The sequence below is a fragment of the Panulirus ornatus genome, chromosome 68 (assembly GCF_036320965.1).
Source record: "Panulirus ornatus isolate Po-2019 chromosome 68, ASM3632096v1, whole genome shotgun sequence".
Classification (NCBI taxonomy): Eukaryota; Metazoa; Arthropoda; class Malacostraca; order Decapoda; family Palinuridae; genus Panulirus; species Panulirus ornatus.
Window position 1 is genome coordinate 21,331,086 of NC_092291.1, and position 18,818 is coordinate 21,349,903.

The 18,818-nt window shown below is 39.8% G+C and overlaps 2 protein-coding genes across 4 annotated transcripts in view; one reads left to right on the forward strand and one right to left on the reverse strand.

The window, feature by feature from the left end:
• LOC139747323 (uncharacterized) overlaps positions 1 to 9,349 on the forward strand; it is a 35,086-nt gene extending 25,737 nt beyond the window's left edge. For all 3 annotated transcript variants that reach the window (XM_071659500.1, XM_071659501.1, XM_071659503.1), the window contains 2 exons: positions 1,840 to 2,004; positions 8,687 to 9,349. In XM_071659500.1, the coding sequence (XP_071515601.1) occupies positions 1,840 to 2,004; positions 8,687 to 8,818 (297 nt within the window). In that variant the 3' untranslated portion in view covers positions 8,819 to 9,349. The remainder of the gene's footprint in view (positions 1 to 1,839; positions 2,005 to 8,686) is intronic.
• A 4,403-nt stretch (positions 9,350 to 13,752) lies between these two features.
• Positions 13,753 to 18,818, reverse strand: part of LOC139747322 (large ribosomal subunit protein uL30-like) — a 30,259-nt gene continuing 25,193 nt past the window's right edge. Inside the window, exon 7 of the mRNA XM_071659499.1 lies at positions 13,753 to 13,880. Coding sequence (XP_071515600.1) covers positions 13,770 to 13,880 — 111 coding nt within the window. The 3' untranslated portion in view covers positions 13,753 to 13,769. The remainder of the gene's footprint in view (positions 13,881 to 18,818) is intronic.

Genomic DNA, 18,818 nt, shown 5'->3' on the forward strand with positions numbered 1-18,818 from the left:
GATGCTCTGTACATGCTTTCACCCTCTCAATCAATACCCTCCCATATAATTTACCAGGAATACTCAACAAACTTATGCCTCTGTAATTTGAGCACTCACCTTTATCCCCTTTGCCTTTGTACAATGGCACTATGCATGCATTCTGCCAATCCTCAGGTACCTCACCATGAGTCATACCTATATTAAATATCCTTACCAACCAGTCAACAACACAGTCACCCCCTTTTTTAATAAATTCCACTGCAATACCATCCAAACCCGCTTCCTTGCCGGCTTTCATTCCGCAAAGCTTTTACTACCTCTTCTCTGTTTACCAAATCATTATCCCTAACCCTTTCACTTCGCACACCACCTTGACCAAAACACTCTATATCTGCCACTCTATCATCTAACACATTCATCAAACCTTCAAAATACTCACTCCATCTCCTTCTCACATCACCACTACTTGTTATTACCTCACCATTTGCCCCCTTCATTGATGTCCCATTTTTTCTCTTGTCTTATGCACTTTATTTACCTCCTTCCAAAACATCTTTTTATTCTCCCTAAAATTTAATGATACTCTCTCACCCCAACTTTCATTTGCCCTCTTTTTCACCTCTCACACCTTTCTCTTGACCTCCTGCCTCTTTCTTTTATATATCTCCCAGTCATTTGCACTATTTCCCTGCAAAACTCGTCCATATGCCTCTCTCTTCTCTTTCACTAATAATCACTAATAATGTGGATCCATATGTGTTTATTTTCTTGGATAGACCTATTTACTTTATTATTTATCAGGGCAAGAATGGGGCAGCTACTCATTGCACTTCTGGAATTCTTACGTTAGATGTTCATCTCCTTACTGTTCATGTAAACAGTAAAAATGCATTGTACTCTACACATATATCTCTTGTTTAGTAGCTGAATATTTAAAATCCTAGAGTCTAATAAACAATGAAACTCTGTCGGTATTCACCTTTGATCACGATACTTATCTTTGTGGCTAGTCATTGAGGTGCCTAGTTTGAATTTATAAAATTCATCATTATTTGGACCAAATATTTTCTTAGAAATTTATCTCATTTATTTAGAGGCCATGCCCTCATTAAATTTCCCCTAGGTTAATTTCATATATGAATAGCTCCAGATGTTTTGACAGTATTACCTTATAATCACTTCTGGAAATAGAAATGGAAAAATCCCATTGGCCTACTAGCGCTCTTAAAGAGACTGAGACATCATTTTTAAAATTACATACCTGTGGGTAGGGGTTGTACTCATGTAGGTGCCAACCTCATAACTTCTTTTGATCATACAGTTTTATGAACTTATAAAGCTCTTGACTTTTACTGCTTTTTCATCAGGCTTGCTTCATTCATCCTCTTTTACATTACTGCAAAAGCATTTCTATCTCCTCTCGCTTAGTGTTCAGTTGTGTACTTTACTGAGTTGGTTCCTTCCTTGCAGTTTTTTTTGTAATGAACAACTTTTTCCATTGTTTAGACTAGCTAGAGTCTAACCATCGAATATGGGAAAGAATATTTGAATATTTTTGTTGTCTATTTTCCGTCTGGAAATTAAGAAAGGTATGTGGATGAAGATTGTTTTGTTTCATAAGTTCATTAGGAAAGGAGAAGGAAACCTTATTAAGATGTTTCCTTGAAGATTAACTCATCTGTTCCTGATGGATAAAAATATATTTCATAAGTACACATAAGTGCACCGAGATAGGAGGAAGGAGCCTTATTAATATTTTTCCTCAATGATTCAGTCATCTGTTTCTGATGCTTCCTTGCTGAGGCAGAAAAAGTTGAACAGGTATGAAAGATGTTTAAATTGTACCTCATATTACAGGTTCATGGGAAAATTGGAGAGCTGAGTGGTGACATGAGTAGATTATTGAGTAGGTGCTTAGGGGTGAAGGGAACAGTGAAGAAGACACGTACACTCTACATGGTGGACCAAACAAGGATCCATGTTGACTCTGTTGTTGGTTTAGGAGACTTTATGGAACTTGAGGTGGGTGTTCTATATAATTGATCATATTGAATGCATAAGGAAAAACTAAAATTTCAAAAGAAACATTTGTGTGATATTGAGATATATAAATTGTGGCCTGCATAATGAAACTAAACTTTTGAGTGCAAAAGGAGAAAGTTGAGAGTAAATGTGACAAAAAAAAAGCTGGGTTATAGAGTTCAGCATAGAAAAGAAACGGGTTGGTTGGGGTGTGAGTTTGAGTGGAGAGAACTTTGAGGATATAAACTGTTTTGGATACATTGAAGTGGATACAGCAACAAGTGAATCCATGGGAGTTAAAGTGAGTCATAGGGTATATGAGGATACAGAGGTCTTGGGCATGTTGACATGTGTGGAAAGAGAGGTCATTATCAGTGAGGTTAAAGATGTGTATGTTTGATTATACTGTAGTCCTGAAGATATGGTATGGATGCAAGGCATAGGTTTTAAATGACAAATAACAGAATAGGGGGAATAAGTTAGAAATGAAATGTTTGAGGACAGTGTGCAGAGTGAGGAGGGGTGATTGAGTAAGAAAGGATAGGTTAAGAGAGAGTTGTGGTAGTAAAGACGGCATAGTTGAGAGCTGGAGATGGTGTGCGTAAATTCTGTAGTATGGACATATGGAGAAGATGAGTGAGGAGAGGTTGATGAAGAGGGTATATGTGACAAAATTGCAGGGTACAAGGAGGAGAGGGATACTGAATTGGAGATGGATTGATAGAGTGAAAAAAGCTTTAAGTGACTGAGGTCTGAACTTGCTAGGGTGTGTAAGGAATACATAGGATAGTGTGATGTGATGTGCAGGAAGCAACATGCTGTTGGGAGTGATGTGGTGTGCTGGGGTAACATGCTGTCAGGAGTGATAGGATGTGCAAGGGATGACATGCTGTCATTAGACTGAATAAGGGCATGTGGAGCGGTCATGGGAAACCAAGGAAAGGTCTTTGATGCCTTGTTGTGGTTAGGGGGCTCTCCTTTTGATGCATTGTATGTGACAGGTAGAGTGGATTCAAGCAAATAAGGCCATTCTTCATTTGTTCCTGGTGATACAAGTATTGGGATTTTTGTTACACAAGCTTAAAAGTATATTAATGATTCTTTGCATGGTGGTTTTCTGATAGGAAGTTGTTGCATTATAGTTTAAACCAAAATCTACCGGTTTTTAAGAAATGATTGATTGATTTTGTGGAATTTGTAAAGTGCCAAAATCTAATGGTTTAACTGCACATCTTAGTGTAAACAGTAATAAAGAATCTTAAAATATTTAAAAGATTTAAATTTTTTATTGTACAAAGGCAAAGGGGATAAGAGTGAGTGCTCAAATTACAGAGGTATAAGTTTGTTGAGTATTCCTGGTAAATTATATGGGAGGGTATTGATTGAGAGGGTGAAGGCAGGTACAGAGCATCAGATTGGGGAAGAGCAGTGTGGTTTCAGAAGTGGTAGAGGATGTGTGGATCAGGTGTTTGCTTTGAAGAATGTATGTGAGAAATACTTAGAAAAGCAAATGGATTTGTATGTAGCATTTATGGATCTGGAGAAGGCATATGATAGAGTTGATAGAGATGCTCTGTGGAAAGTATTAAGAATATATGGTGTGGGAGACAAGTTGTTAGAAGCAGTGAAAAGTTTTTATCAAGGATGTAAGGCATGTGTACGTGTAGGAAGAGAGGAAAGTGATTGGTTCTCAGTGAATGTAGGTTTGCGGCAGGGGTGTGTGATGTCTCCATGGTTGTTTAATTTGTTTGTGGATGGGGTTGTTAGGGAGGTAAATGCAAGAGTTTTGGAAAGAGGGGCAAGTATTAAGTCTGTTGGGGATGAGAGAGCTTGGGAAGTGAGTCAGTTGTTGTTCTCTGATGATACAGCGCTGGTGGCTGATTCATGTGAGAAACTGCAGAAGCTGGTGACTGAGTTTGGTAAAGTGTGTGAAAGAAGAAAGTTAAGAGTAAATGTGAATAAGAGCAAGGTAATTAGGTACAGTAGGGTTGAGGGTCAAGTCAATTGGGAGGTAAGTTTGAATAGAGAAAAACTGGAGGAAGTAAAGTGTTTTAGATATCTGGGAGTGGATCTGGCAACGGATGGAACCATGGAAGCGGAAGTGGATCATACGATGGGGGAGGGGTCGAAAATCCTGGGAGCCTTGAAGAATGTGTGGAAGTCGAGAACATTATCTCGGAAAGCAAAAATGGGTATGTTTGAAGTAATAGTGGTTCCAACAATGTTGTATGGTTGCGAGGCGTGGGCTATGGATAGAGTTGTGCGCAGGAGGATGGATGTGCTGGAAATGAGATGTTTGAGGACAATGTGTGGTGTGAGGTGGTTTGATCGAGTAAGTAACGTAAGGGTAAGAGAGATGTGTGGAAATAAAAAGAGCGTGGTTGAGAGAGCAGAAGAGGGTGTTTTGAAATGGTTTGGGCACATGGAGAGAATGAGTGAGGAAAGATTGACCAAGAGGATATATGTGTCGGAGGTGGAGGGAACGAGGAGAAGTGGGAGACCAAATTGGAGGTGGAAAGATGGAGTGAAAAAGATTTTGTGTGATCGGGGCCTGAACATGCAGGAGGGTGAAAGGAGGGCAAGGAATAGAGTGAATTGGATCGATGTGGTATACCGGGGTTGACGTGCTGTCAGTGGATTGAATCAGGGCATGTGAAGCGTCTGGGGTAAACCATGGAAAGCTGTGTAGGTATGTATATTTGTGTGTGTGGACGTATGTATATACATGTGTATGGGGGTGGGTTGGGCCATTTCTTTCGTCTGTTTCCTTGCGCTACCTCGCAAATGCGGGAGACAGCGACAAAGCAAAAAAAAAAAAAAAAAAAAAAATCAGCTTCTCTTGAAAGATATTTAAAAACAAAATTATATACTATTTATGTTTTGACCTAGAAAAATTCATCACTCTATTAACAGACATTGTGTAAAATTTCTCTCATACTTTTTTTCATTCCATTGCTACATGATGCACATTTGACTTTGAGACTCCCATTTTTTTGGCATTCTGTTCGGACATGTTCTACATAATATGGCAGTTGCAGGTATCACATACTGGGGTAGGTCTTTTCACCATTAAGTGATCATGGGTCAGAGTAGTATAATCAGTCCTCAGTTGACAAAATGTTTTGAAAATGCAATTAATGTTGACAGTGAGCCACCTTTCTTACTTCTTTTTTTTTTTTTTTTTTTTGTGTGTGTGTGTGTGTGTGTGTGTGTGTGTGTGGGGGGGGGGGGGGGGCTTTTCAGGCCTCATTTAGTTGCCATCTAAAACTAACAATTTTCTTCTTCTACTTATGAAACCATTGTGAGATGTAACTTTCGCATATGGATCGGTAGATATAGCTGGGTTAGCCTTAGTATCTGTTGTTTCATTACCACCAATAACATGGTATGGTCACCAATAGTGACTACACTTAAATTGCAAATTCTAGTTTTTGCCTTTTATGTAAGTTATGATAACCATACAGAATATATACTTATCTATATTCTTGAATGTAATTAATATTTGCCAGGAGACAATTTGTTTTCTAAACTGTTTTCCAAATGAAGAACTCTGACAGCAGGTTAGGGATGATGTTGACACCCAAGCCCTTCTGACAACAGGTTAGGGATGATGTTGACACCCAAGCCCTTCTCACACACATAATCCTGAAGTCTTTTTCCTGCTAGCTCATGATTATATTGTAGCCCTCTTTCTCATTGTCCCATCCTTATTACATTTGCTTAGGTTGAATTCCATCAACCTTGTATCAAACCAGTATGTTTAGGCTCCCTTATGTAAAGGTGATGCAATCCTTACTTTTCATTTCCCTCATCTGCAGCATATTCAGGTAGGAGCCCATTTCTTCAGTCAGTAGATTTATATGGATCAAGAAGAGTAATGATCCCAGCACAGAACCCTGTGACCCTCCACTGGTCATTTTGACTAACTTAGAGAAGACTCCACTGACAAGCATCTAATGTTTCCTTTCACTGAGGTAATCCTATATCCTTTGTAAGAGTTTCTCCACTATTCCACTGACAAGCATCTGATGTTTCCTTTCACTGAGGTAATCCTGTATCCATTGTAAGAGTTTCCCCACCATTCCTACTTGCTGATCTAGCACTTTAATCAGCCTCCTGTGCGGCAATGTTAAATATGTTCCACCATATACAAACAATCCATTAAACCTTCCCTTTTGTCCAGGACAGAGTTCACACTCATAGAAATGTATGAAGTTTGCTACAAATATAATCTCCATTCCCTAAAACCATTCTTTCACTTAAGTAATTTCTCCTCTGTAGAAAGTAATCTGTTTGCTTTGTAATCATTTCTCAAGCCATATATACCTCACTCATAAGTAAGACAGGTCTGTAGTTCAGTGCTTGTTCCTGGTCCCCTTTCCTATTGATAGGTATGACATTGGCCCTTTTCTGTTCCAATAGTAGTCTCTCCAGTAACATCTTTTAGTTTAAGTATTTTAAGAGGTTTAAGACTGCAAGAGGTGACAATATAATTATTTGGGAGCTATCTTGGGTACGTTTGGTGATATGGAATAATGAAGATAGAGATATAAGTGTGGAAATGAAGAAAGATAAAGGGACAGCATAGTCCTCATGACCCCTGACTTGTGCAGCCAAAACATGGACATGGGATGAGTCTCATAGGTCAAGAATCCAGGCAGTGGAAATGAGTTGTTTGAGAAGAGCATGTAGTGTGACTAAATGGGTTGAAGAGTGTAATGAGAGGGTGTATGAGAAATTTGGTATAGCAGAGAATGAACTGTGGAGTGGTATAGAGTGGATGAAATGCAATATTTTGAGGTGGTTTATGTGTTGAAAAAATGTAACATGGAGTTTACACGGTGATTGTATGATAGTGTGATTAAAGGAGTTTGTATGAGGAAAACCACTTGCAACATGTGGAAAGAGAGTGGAGGAATATTGGAGGGAGAGAGATGCAGGAAAAATGTGTGGAATGGTGTATCTGAAGGAGGTATTTAAGGACAGGGATAATTGGGGGCTATTTTGCCTTGGCCACCCCCTTGATGGGAGTTCCCAGGGGAAATAGGCAACAGTGATAGACAAATCTTGCATATCTGCACACATATTCGGTATATATGGTGAAAGTTCATCAGGACCATGATCCTTGTATAGGTCATGACCTCTATATCTATCGGTCTTAATGTTCTCTAAAACAACCAAATACATTTCATCATTGGTGTTGGTGCTGTAAAGTCTCCCTCAGTGGAAACCCATTTTTGAACTCATTATTCAGTTCCTCACATATCCTTACATCATCCTCATCAAATCTTTCCTTCCGAATCCCTTAACTTGATTAGCTGGTCTTTACATAACAGCTGCCTCTTGAGTTTTTGGAAAAGTTTCGAATTTCTGCTTTGTTTACAATATTCCTTGGTTTCTTTGTTCCTTCTTTATTCTGGTGTACTTGTTCCTTGCAAATGCTGGTTGGCTGGAGGGCTATCTGTCAACAGATCTTAAAGCTACTTTTGGTGTCTTTATTAATCCATCCCTTCCTGTTACCATTCCCTCTTTATTTAAGAGGTACCAATGTTCTTACTCCACTGTAAATTTCAGAATGTTCCACAGACTTAATCTATGTTACCAAAGAAATCGTGGAGGTTTGTGTAGCTTCCAGAGTTATGTCTCCTTTTCCGTGTCTTACCTCATAGTCAAACTTGAGCATAAATTTTTCCAGCTGGTATATTGTATACAATATTCTCGATGTTCATGCTTGTGTGTGAAGACATTCAGTAATTATATATCAGTCCCTGTCATCAGAGTGAGCTTACTGACATGTTGGTATAAGAAATTTTCCTGTATATGCTAAAAACTTGCCTCAACTCCCTGAGAATCCAAAGTCCCTAGTCCATCTCTTCGTAACTGGAATCCCATTATCAGTATTTTATCATTTCTTGAAAATTATTTACAACTTCATGTACCATTTTGATTATTCTTTGTTGTTATTCAATATAATATTTTATTATTTTTATTATACTCTGTCGCCATCTCCCACGTCAGCAAGGTAGCACAAGAAAACAGACGAAAGAATGGCCCAACCCACCCACATACACATGTATATACATAAACGCCCACACATGCACATATACATACCTATACATTTCAGTGTATACATACATGTACATACACAGACATAGACATATATACTCATGTACTTTTTAACACTTGTGGATAATTGCAATACATATTTTGCATTTCTTCCTGAAAGGTACTCTTCTTATCACATCTTGTGTGAATAAAACCTCTTCCACTGTTTCTCGAAACTTTAGTAGTCCACTTTCTAATAAGAGGGTTCTTTTCCCTCCTATACCATCTCTTTCCCTCCTTGGAACCATGTACCCTTCTGGGCAGAACACAAGAGATACTCTCTCTCTATCACATTTAATGAATATCACCTTGTATCTAACTTTCTTAGCTTTCCTAAGTACATCCTGGTTAGATGAATCCAAGGCAGCCATAACTGGTCACCCCTCAAATGTTGATTATAACCAGTTTTTTCTTTTATACTACACCATCTCTACATAGCATTGCACGAGCATTTGTCAGAACTTTATTCAAGTTTTTCATATTTTTTTTGCTATTCAGTTACATATTCTAGTAAGATACATTACAAAGTGTTAAAAAGGCCAAATCCTATGTATAATTTTTCAACTCTTTCTCATAGGTATTGCTACGTGATGATCAGACTGTCGAGGATGGGGAAAAGATTGCCAGCGATCTTCAGCAAAAGCTAGGTGTTGAGAAAGAAGATTTGCTTTCTGAAGCATATATGGATATGATTCTGAAGAAACAATGAGGAAAAACCCAAATAAATCTTGTTTTGCTTTTCAAGTACAGTATTCTTGAGAAAGAGCAATTTTCTTCTCTGGATTTGTGATCATGGTTTTCCCCATGTTAACTTTTACTCAGAATCTCATATGTAATGCATTACAAATAATAGTGAAAACTCGGTCATACTGTATCCTGGTGAAATTCACATTTTACTGAGATTTTTTTTTAGTACAATAAAATACCACATAAACCTTAAATTATATATTTACAATGAAGAAATTAACTATAACAAAGGTACGTTGCTAATTAAAAACTGATAGATGAAAATCACTCTCCTGTATAAGAAACTGTTGGTAGGGAATGAGTTCATGTGAAGTAATTATGCAACATTATTGCCAAAAAACCTGTTTGTAAAGGTAAACTTTTGAATGAACAATCACTAAATGCTTTGTATCATGTATCATGGCCCAACTTGACACAATATTCTATTGTAGCCATCATCAGTTGATGTGTTATGTAGGAACAGAAGGGCATATCAAATGTTGTTCTAACATTTCCTGCCAGTTTAAATATCCAGCTCTTTCATCACACTACTGGTAGTCTATTGAGGTTCTTCTGTAGCTAGGCCGGTATGAGAAAATTTTATGCTCAGTACCCCTACGACCACCATATATATATATATATATATACATGGCTGTCAATTTGCAAGTCATTTGTATACAAAAAAGCCAGTAGAAAATGTAGATTTTTGGAAGACTTAAGTGAAGAGGAACTCTAGGTAAAAGTCAACAATAATTAATGAGGAATCTGACGAAATAATTGACCAAAGGATAATGGCAGGACTTTCTGAGGGAGGCTAGTACCCATTTACCACCATTCTCAAATTGGACCTTTCTTCTTAAGGAATACATAACTGCATCCACTGTTCTCTTATATATTTATATAAAAAAAAAAAAATATATTTTTGCTTTGTCGCTGTCTCCCGCGTTTGCGAGGTAGCGCAAGGAAGCAGACGAAAGAAATGGCCCAACCCACCCCCATACACATGTATATACATACATCCACACACGCAAATATACATACCTACACAGCTTTCCATGGTTAACCCCAGATGCTTCACATGCCCTGATTCAATCCACTGACAGCATGTCAACCCCAGTATACCACATCGATCCAATTCACTCTACTCCTTGCCCTCCTTTCACCCTCCTGCATGTTCAGGCCCCGATCACACAAAATCTTTTTCACTCCATCTTTCCACCTCCAATTTGGTCTCCCACTTCTCCTCGTTCCCTCCACCTCCGACACATATATCCTCTTGGTCAATCTTTCCTCACTCATTCTCTCCATGTGCCCAAACCATTTCAAAACACCCTCTTCTGCTCTCTCAACCACGCTCTTTTTATTTCCACACCTCTCTCTTACCCTTACGTTACTTACTCGATCAAACCACCTCACACCATATATTGTCCTTAAACATTTCATTTCCAACACATCCACATGTATATACATAAATGCCTACACACGCACATATACATACTTGCTGTCTTCATCCATTCCCGTCGCCACCCTGCCACACGAAATAGCATGTACATACATAAACGCCCACATTTCACCATATAAATACATATACATACACAGACATATACATATTCATATTTGATGCCTTCATCCGTTCCCGTTGCCACCCCACCACACATGAAATAGCATCCCCCAGCGAGGTAGCGCCAGGAACAGACAAAAAAGGCCACATTCGTTCACACTCAGTCTCTAGCTCTAGCTGTCATGTGTATTGCACCAAAACCACAGCTCCCTTTCCACATCCAGGCCCCAAAGACCTTTCCATGGTTTACTGCATACACTTCACATGCCCTGGTTCAATCCACTGACAGCACGTCAACTCCGGTATACCACATCATTCTAATTCACTCTATTTCGTGCATGCCTTTCACCTTCCTGTGTGTTCAAGCCCCAATCCCTCAAAAGCTTTTTCACTCCATCTTTTCACCTTTAATTTGGTCTCCTGCTTCTGCTTCTTCCTTCTACCTGTGATACATATACTCTCTTTGTCAGTCTTTCCTCACTCATTCTCTCCATGTCCAAACCATTTCAACACACCCTCTTCTGCTGTCTCAACCACACTTTATTACCACTCATCTCTCTTACCCTTTCATTACTTACTTGATCAAACCACCTCACACCATATATTGTCCTTAAACATTTCATTTCCAACACATCCACCCTCCTCTGTATGAGCCTTTTTATAGTCCTTGCCCCCATTGCTCAAAATCTTTTTCACTCCATCCTTCCACCTCAGTTTGGTCTCCAGCTTCCCCTTGTTCCCTCCACCTCTGACACATTTATCCTGTCAATCTTTCCTCACTCATTCTCTCCATTTGTCTAAACCATTTCAACACACCGGCTCTCAACCAATTTCCAGCTACCCCTGGGGATATGGGAGAAAGAATAATGACCACATATCCTGTGTTACAAAAAGGGAACTTGGGGCAGCATGACGACCCCGGTGTACAACATCGTTCCAATTCCCTCTATCCCTTGCACACCTCTCACCCTCCTGTATGTTCAGGCCCTGATCGCTCAAATCTTTTTCACTTCATCCTTCCACCTCCAATTTGGTCTCCAGCTTCTCCTTGTTCCCTCCACCTCTGACACGTATATCCTCTTTGTCAATCTTTCCTTACTCATTCTCTCCATATGTCCCAACCATTTCAACACACACCTGCTCTCTCAACCACACTTTTTCCCATTTCCACACTTCTCTCTTACCTTTACATTGCTTACTTGATCAAACCACCTCACACCACATATTGTCTTCAAACATTTCATTTCCAACACATCCACCCTCCTCTGTACAACCCTATCTATAGCCCATGGCTCGCAACCATAGAACATTGTGAGAACTACTATTCCTTCAAACATACCCATTTTTGCTCTCTGAGATAACATTCTCTACTTCCACACATTTTTCATTGCTCCCAGAACTTTCCTCCCTCTCCCACCATGTGACACTTTCGCTTCCATGGTTCCATCCGCTGCAAAGTCCACTCCCAGATAGTAAAACACTTAACTTCCTACACTTTTGAAACTTACATCCCAATTAATTTAGTCCCTCAACCCTACTGAACCTAATAACCTTACTCTTATTCACATTTACTCTCAACTTTCTCCTTTCACACACTTTTCCAAACTCAGTCACCAACCTCTGCAGTTTCTCTTGAATCATACTTGTTCACTATTTGCCAGGAACAAAGAAAGACTGCATCCACTCACATTCAATTCTCTAGCTGTCATATGTAATGCACTAAAACCACAGCTCCCTATCCACAAACATACCTTACAGAACTTTCCATGCTTCAACTGATGCTTCAAATGCCCAAGTTTATTCCATTGACAGCACATAAACCCCAGTATACCACATCACTATTATTCATTCTATCCTATGGATGTCTTTCGCTGTCCTGAATGTTCAAGCCTTGATTGCTCGAAATCTTTTTCACTCCATTCTTAATTCCCAGGGAGATGTATTACCAGGACTACCAGCCTGGGTATCGGGAGGGTTAGTGACATCTGCTTAGTGTGCCAGCACTTTGAAGGTTGTCAAGTTGCACTCTGACCCAGGTAACTGTCTTTTCTTCCTACCTCACTAACATGTGGACTACTGGCTTTCTGTCCACAAACACAAATATCTCCTTGTCACATGCAATGCTTAACAACACTTGAATCCCCCAGCCCTTTTGTAGAAACTCTAGATTTTCCTGCAGTGAGCAGTAGGTAGTAGTAGGTAAAAACATTTAGACGGGATACAAGCCTCCCTATACAATTTTCTGCACACCATGATGTGTGTCAACGTCTGAGTGTAAAATCCTTGTACACCATCTACTTACCTGCCTTCCTAAAATAAAATTAGGAAGCTCTGTTGGAGAACAAGAACACTATCTGCTGACCAACTATGCTGGATACTTTGTAAAAATAAATAATGTATATTTTCTCAGGCTTTAAAAGTTTTTGTGCTGGACAATGTGCTTCCTTTTTTTGTGATGTTAAAGCTATACTTGTGCTTAGTTGTATTAGGTACATAATACCTAGTCCTATTCATTACTTTAATGTTAAGTAATTACATTTTACATAAAGCATGTCAACCTCAAAGTAGGTGTAGGGGGAATGTGTGTCTAGAGCATTTACCTGAGAAGGGCACTAAGAGCCACTTAATTCCCAGAACATATGTAACAGTTTCTTTTCCAACATCTTAGGAATGCATAATACATTTTTTTCTATGCTCAAATGCCCATACCATTTTGCTAAATATTCAAAGTAAACCAGTTTTGTAGCTAAGGATACAATAGGGAAGAGCACGGTTGGCACTGAATGGCTGCTTCTGATTTTCAACTATAGTTAAAATACTTGATTTCCTGTGTTAGCAAGGTAGTGCCAGGAACAGAAGAAAGGCCACATCTACTCAGATCAATTTTCTAGCTGTCATGTGTAATAAACCAAAACCACAGTTCCCTATCCCAAACCATGCCCAACAGAACTTTCAATGGTTTATCCCAGCTGCTTCACATGCCCTGGTTCAGTCCATGACAGAACGTTGACCTAAGTATACCACATTGTTCCAATTTGCTCTCTCACATGCAAACCTTTCACCCTCATGCATGTTTTATATTCTTCTAAATATATTATGGGATGGCACAATTACCTTGGCTTAAAATCCAAATACAGTATTAAATAGTTCTCTTACTGCTTGCATGCAATTGCTTAAGGCACATGTCTGGTACAAAATCTTGTATTCCATGTTTTGTAAGGACCTAAAAATTAACAGGAAGAAATTCCCATAGGGAAGCCATGTATGAAGCTAGATCCATCCAACAGTGATGTCTATGCAACTTACCAAACTGGCAGTATATTCTGTTTAGTGCTCTGGTTATTAAGAACAACTGATCATCTGATCACTTTATTTAGATCATTTTAGCAAGGAGATTATTAATCAGTTCCTCCCTGTTACCAAAATCACCACCCTCAACAAAGTGGGTTGTCTTCTTCCTCCATCCACCAGTTGGATTGTTCAGCTGTAAAAAGAAATAACTTTTTGTTAGCCAGGATTGAAAGAGAGAGAAAATGTTTAACAACTATATCTGTGACTTTGGAAACATTATAGGGATCTCTAGATTTATGAAAGTTATGTTCTTGAAAATAGTCATGTAAATAAATAATGCATACATCAAATACTGTAAGTAATAATCACAGGGTTTTGTCATTTATAAGATAGTAAGGAAAATTTGCAGTGAAAAACTACAGTATATGTGTACCAGGACAATGGGGCAGGGGGATGGAAATCCTCCCCTTCTTGTATTCTAATTACTAAAGGGGAAACAGGAGAAGGAGTCAAGTGGGGAGTGCTCATCCTCCTTGAAGGTTCGGACTGTGTGTGTGGATGTAACCAAGATGAGAAGAAAAAGAGTCATAGGTAGTATTTTTGAGGACAGAAACCTGGACGTTCTTGAGTTACACAAAGCTCAAGGGTTAAGGGGAAGAATGGTTAAGAAAACCCTTGGGAGTAAAGTCAGGGATTAGAGAGAGGATAAGAGCTAAGGAAGGAGAAGCACTACTCTGAAGCAGTTATGGTAGTGTGTGATAGTGGTTATTTATATCATACTTGATTGCTGTCTCTTGTGTCAGCAAGGTAGTGCCAAGAAACTGATGAAAAATGGCCCATCTCCTCATACACATATATATCTTTCTTTCATACTATTCGCCATTTCCCGCATTAGAGAGGTAGCGTTAAGAACAGAGGACTGGGCCTTTGATGGAATATCCTCACTTGGCCCCCTTCTCTGTTCCTTCTTTTTGGAAAAAAAAAAAAAAAAAAGAGGGGAGGCTTTCCAGTCACCCGCTCCCTCCCCTTTTAGTCGCCTTCTACGACACACAGGGAAAACGTGGGAAGTATTCTTTCTCCCCTATCCCCAGGGATAATATATATATATATATATTCTTTTTTTCTTTCAAACTATTCGCCATTTCCCGCATTAGCGAGGTAGCGTTAAGAACAGAGGACTGGGCCTTTGAGGGAATACCCTCAACTGGCCCAATTCTCTGTTCCTTCTTTTGGAAAATTGAAAAAAAAAAAAAAAAAAAAAAAACCGAGAGGGGAGGATTTCCAGCCCCCCGCTCCCTCCCCTTTTAGTCGCCTTCTATGACACGCAGGAATACGTGGGAAGTATTCTTAATCCCCTATCCCCAGGGATAATATATATATATATATATATATATATATATATATATATATATATATATATATATATATATATATATATATATATATATATATGTGACTGAGTTTGGTAAAGTGTGTGAAAGAAGAAAGTTAAGAGTAAATGTGAATAAGAGCAAGGTTATTAGGTACAGTAGGGTTGAGGGTCAAGTCAATTGGGAGGGAAGTTTGAATGGAGAAAAACTGGAGGAAGTGAAGTGTTTTAGATATCTGGGAGTGGATCTGGCAGCGGATGGAACCATGGGAGTGGAAGTAAATCATAGGGTGGGGGAGGGGGCAAAAATCCTGGCAGCCTTGAAGAATGTATGGAAGTGGAGAACATTATCTCCAAAAGCAAAAATGGGTATGTTTGAAGGAATAGTGGTTCCAACAATGTTGTATGGTTGCGAGGCGTGGGCTATGGATAGAGTTGTGCGTAGGAGTGTGGATGTGCTGGAAATGAGATGTTTGAGGACAAGATGTGGTGTGAGGTGGTTTGATCGAGTAAGTAATGTAAAGGTAAGAGAGATGTGTGGAAATAAAAAGAGCGTGGTTGAGAGAGCAGAAGAGGGTGTTTTGAAATGGTTTGGGCACATGGAGAGAATGAGTGAGGAAAGATTGACCAAGAAGATATATGTGTCGGAGGTGGAGGGAACGAGGAGAAGTGGGAGACCAAATTGGAGGTGAAAGATGGAGAGAAAAAGATTTTGAGTGATCTGGGCCTGAACATGCAGGAGGGTAAAAGGCGGGCAAGGAATAGAGTGAATTGGATCGATGTGGTATACCGGGGTCGACGTGCTGTCGATGGATTGAATCAGGGCATGAGAAGCGTCTGGGGTAAACCATGGAAAGCTGTGTAGGTATGTATATTTGCGTGTGTGGACGTGTGTATGTACATGTGTATGGGGGGGGGGGGTGGGCCATTTCTTTCGTCTGTTTCCTTGCGCTACCTCGCAAACGCGGGAGACAGCGACAAAGTATAGAAAAAAAAAAAAAAAATATATATATATATATATATATATATATATATATATATATATATACACATATATATATATTTTTTTTCTTTGTCGCTGTCTCCCGCGTTTGCGAGGTAGCGCAAGGAAACAGACGAAAGAAATGACCCAACCCACCCCCATACACATGCCTTGATTCAACCCACTGACAGCACGTCAACCCTGGTATACCACATCGCTCCAATTCACTCTATTTTTTGCCCTCCTTTCACCCTCCTGCATGTTCAGGCCCCAATCACACAAAATCTTTTTCACTCCATCTTTCCACCTCCAATTTGGTCTCCCTCTTCTCCTCGTTCCCTCCACCTCCGACACATATATCCTCTTAGTCAATCTTTCCTCACTCATTCTCTCCATGTGACCAAACCATTTCAAAACACCCTCTTCTGCTCTCTCAACCACGCTCTTTTTATTTCCACACATCTCTCTTACCCTTACGTTACTTACTTGATCAAACCACCTCACACCACACATTGTCCTCAAACATCTCATTTCCAGCACATCCATCCTCCTGCACACAACTCTATCCATAGTCCACGCCTCGCAACCATAAAACATTGTTGGAACCACTATTCCTTCAAACATACCCATTTTTGCTTTCCAAGATAATGTTCTCGACTTCCACACATTCTTCAAGGCTCCCAGAATTTTCACCCCCTCCCCCACCCTATGATCCACTTCCGCTTCCATGGTTCCATCCGCTGCCAGATCCACTCCCAGATATCTAAAACACTTCACTTCCTCCAGTTTTTCTCCATTCAAACTCACCTCCCAATTGAATTGACCCTGAACCCTACTGTACCTAATAACCTTGCTCTTATTCACATTTATTCTTAACTTTCTTCTTTCACACACTTTACCAAACTCAGTCACCAGCTTCTGCAGTTTCTCACATGAATCAGCCACCAGCGCTGTATCATCAGCGAACAACAACTGACTCACTTCCCAAGCTCTCTCATCCCCAACAGACTTCATACTTGCCGCTGTCTCCCGCGTTTGCGAGGTAGCGCAAGGAAACAGACGAAAGAAATGGCCCAACCCACCCCCATACACATGTATATACATACACGTCCACACACGCAAATATACATACCTAAACAGCTTTCCATGGTTTACCCTAGACGCTTCACATGCCCTGATTCAATCCACTGACAGCACGTCAACCCCGGTATACCACATCGCTCCAATTTACTCTATTCCTTGCCCTCCTTTCACCCTCCTGCATGTTCAGGCCCCGATCACACAAAATCTTTTTCACTCCATCTTTCCACCTCCAATTTGGTCTCCCTCTTCTCCTCGTTCCCTCCACCTCCGACACATATATCCTCTTGGTCAATCTTTCCTCACTCATTCTCTCCATGTGCCCAAAACATTTCAAAACACCCTCTTCTGCTCTCTCAACCACGCTCTTTTTATTTCCACACATCTCTCTTACCCTTACGTTACTTACTCGATCAAACCACCTCACACCACACATTGTCCTTAAACATCTCATTTTCAGCACATCCATCCTCCTGCGCACAACTCTATCCATAGCCCACGCCTCGCAACCATACAAAATTGTTGGAACCACTATTCCTTCAAACATACCCATTTTTGCTTTCGGAGATAATGTTCTAAACTTCCACACATTCTTCTAAGGCTGCCAGGATTTTCGCCCCCTCCCCCACCCTATGATCCACTTCCGCTTCCATGGTTCCATCCGCTGCCAGATCCACTCCCAGATATCTGAAACACTTTACTTCCTCCAGTTTTTCTCCATTCAAACTTACCTCCCAATTGACTTGACCCTCAACCCTACTGTACCTAATAACCTTGCTCTTATTCACATTTACTCTTAACTTTCTTCTTTCACACACTTTACCAAACTCAGTCACCAGTAACCTTGCTCTTATTCACATTTACTCTTAACTTTCTTCTTTCACACACTTTACCAAACTCAGTCACCAGCTTCTGCAGTTTCTCACATGAATCAGCCACCAGCGCTGTATCATCAGCGAACAACAACTGACTCACTTCCCAAGCTCTCTCATCCACAACAGACTTCATACTTGCCCCTCTTTCCAAAACTATATATATATATATGGGATGGGAATAAATAAAGCGATGGGAATAAATAAAGGTAGAAAGTATGAATTATGTACATGTGTATATATGTATATGTCTGTGTGTGTATATATATGTGTACATTGAGATGTATAGGTATGTATATTTGCGTGTGTGGACGTGTATGTATATACATGTGATGTGGGTGGGTTGGGCCATTCTTTCGTCTGTTTCCTTGCGCTACCTTGCTAACGTGGGAGACAGCGACAAAAAATAAAAAAAAAAGTTTGTTGAGTATTCCTGGTAAATTATATGGGAGGGTATTGATTGAGAGGGTGAAGACATGTGCAGAGCATCAGATTGGAGAAGAGCAGTGTGGTTTCAGAAGTGGTAGAGGACGTATGGATCAGGTGTTTGCTTTGAAGAGAATGTACGTGAGAAATACTTAGAAAAGCAAATGGATTTGAGTGTAGCATTCATGGATCTGGAGAAGGCATATGATAAGAGTTGATAGAGATGCTCTGTGGAAGGTACTGAGAATATATGGTGTGGGAGGCAAGTTGTTAGAAGCAGTGAAAAAGTTTTTATCGAGGATGTAAGGCATGTGTACGTGTAGGAAGAGAGGAAAGTGATTGGTTCTCAGTGAATGTAGGTTTGCGGCAGGGGTGTGTGATGTCTCCATGGTTGTTTAATTT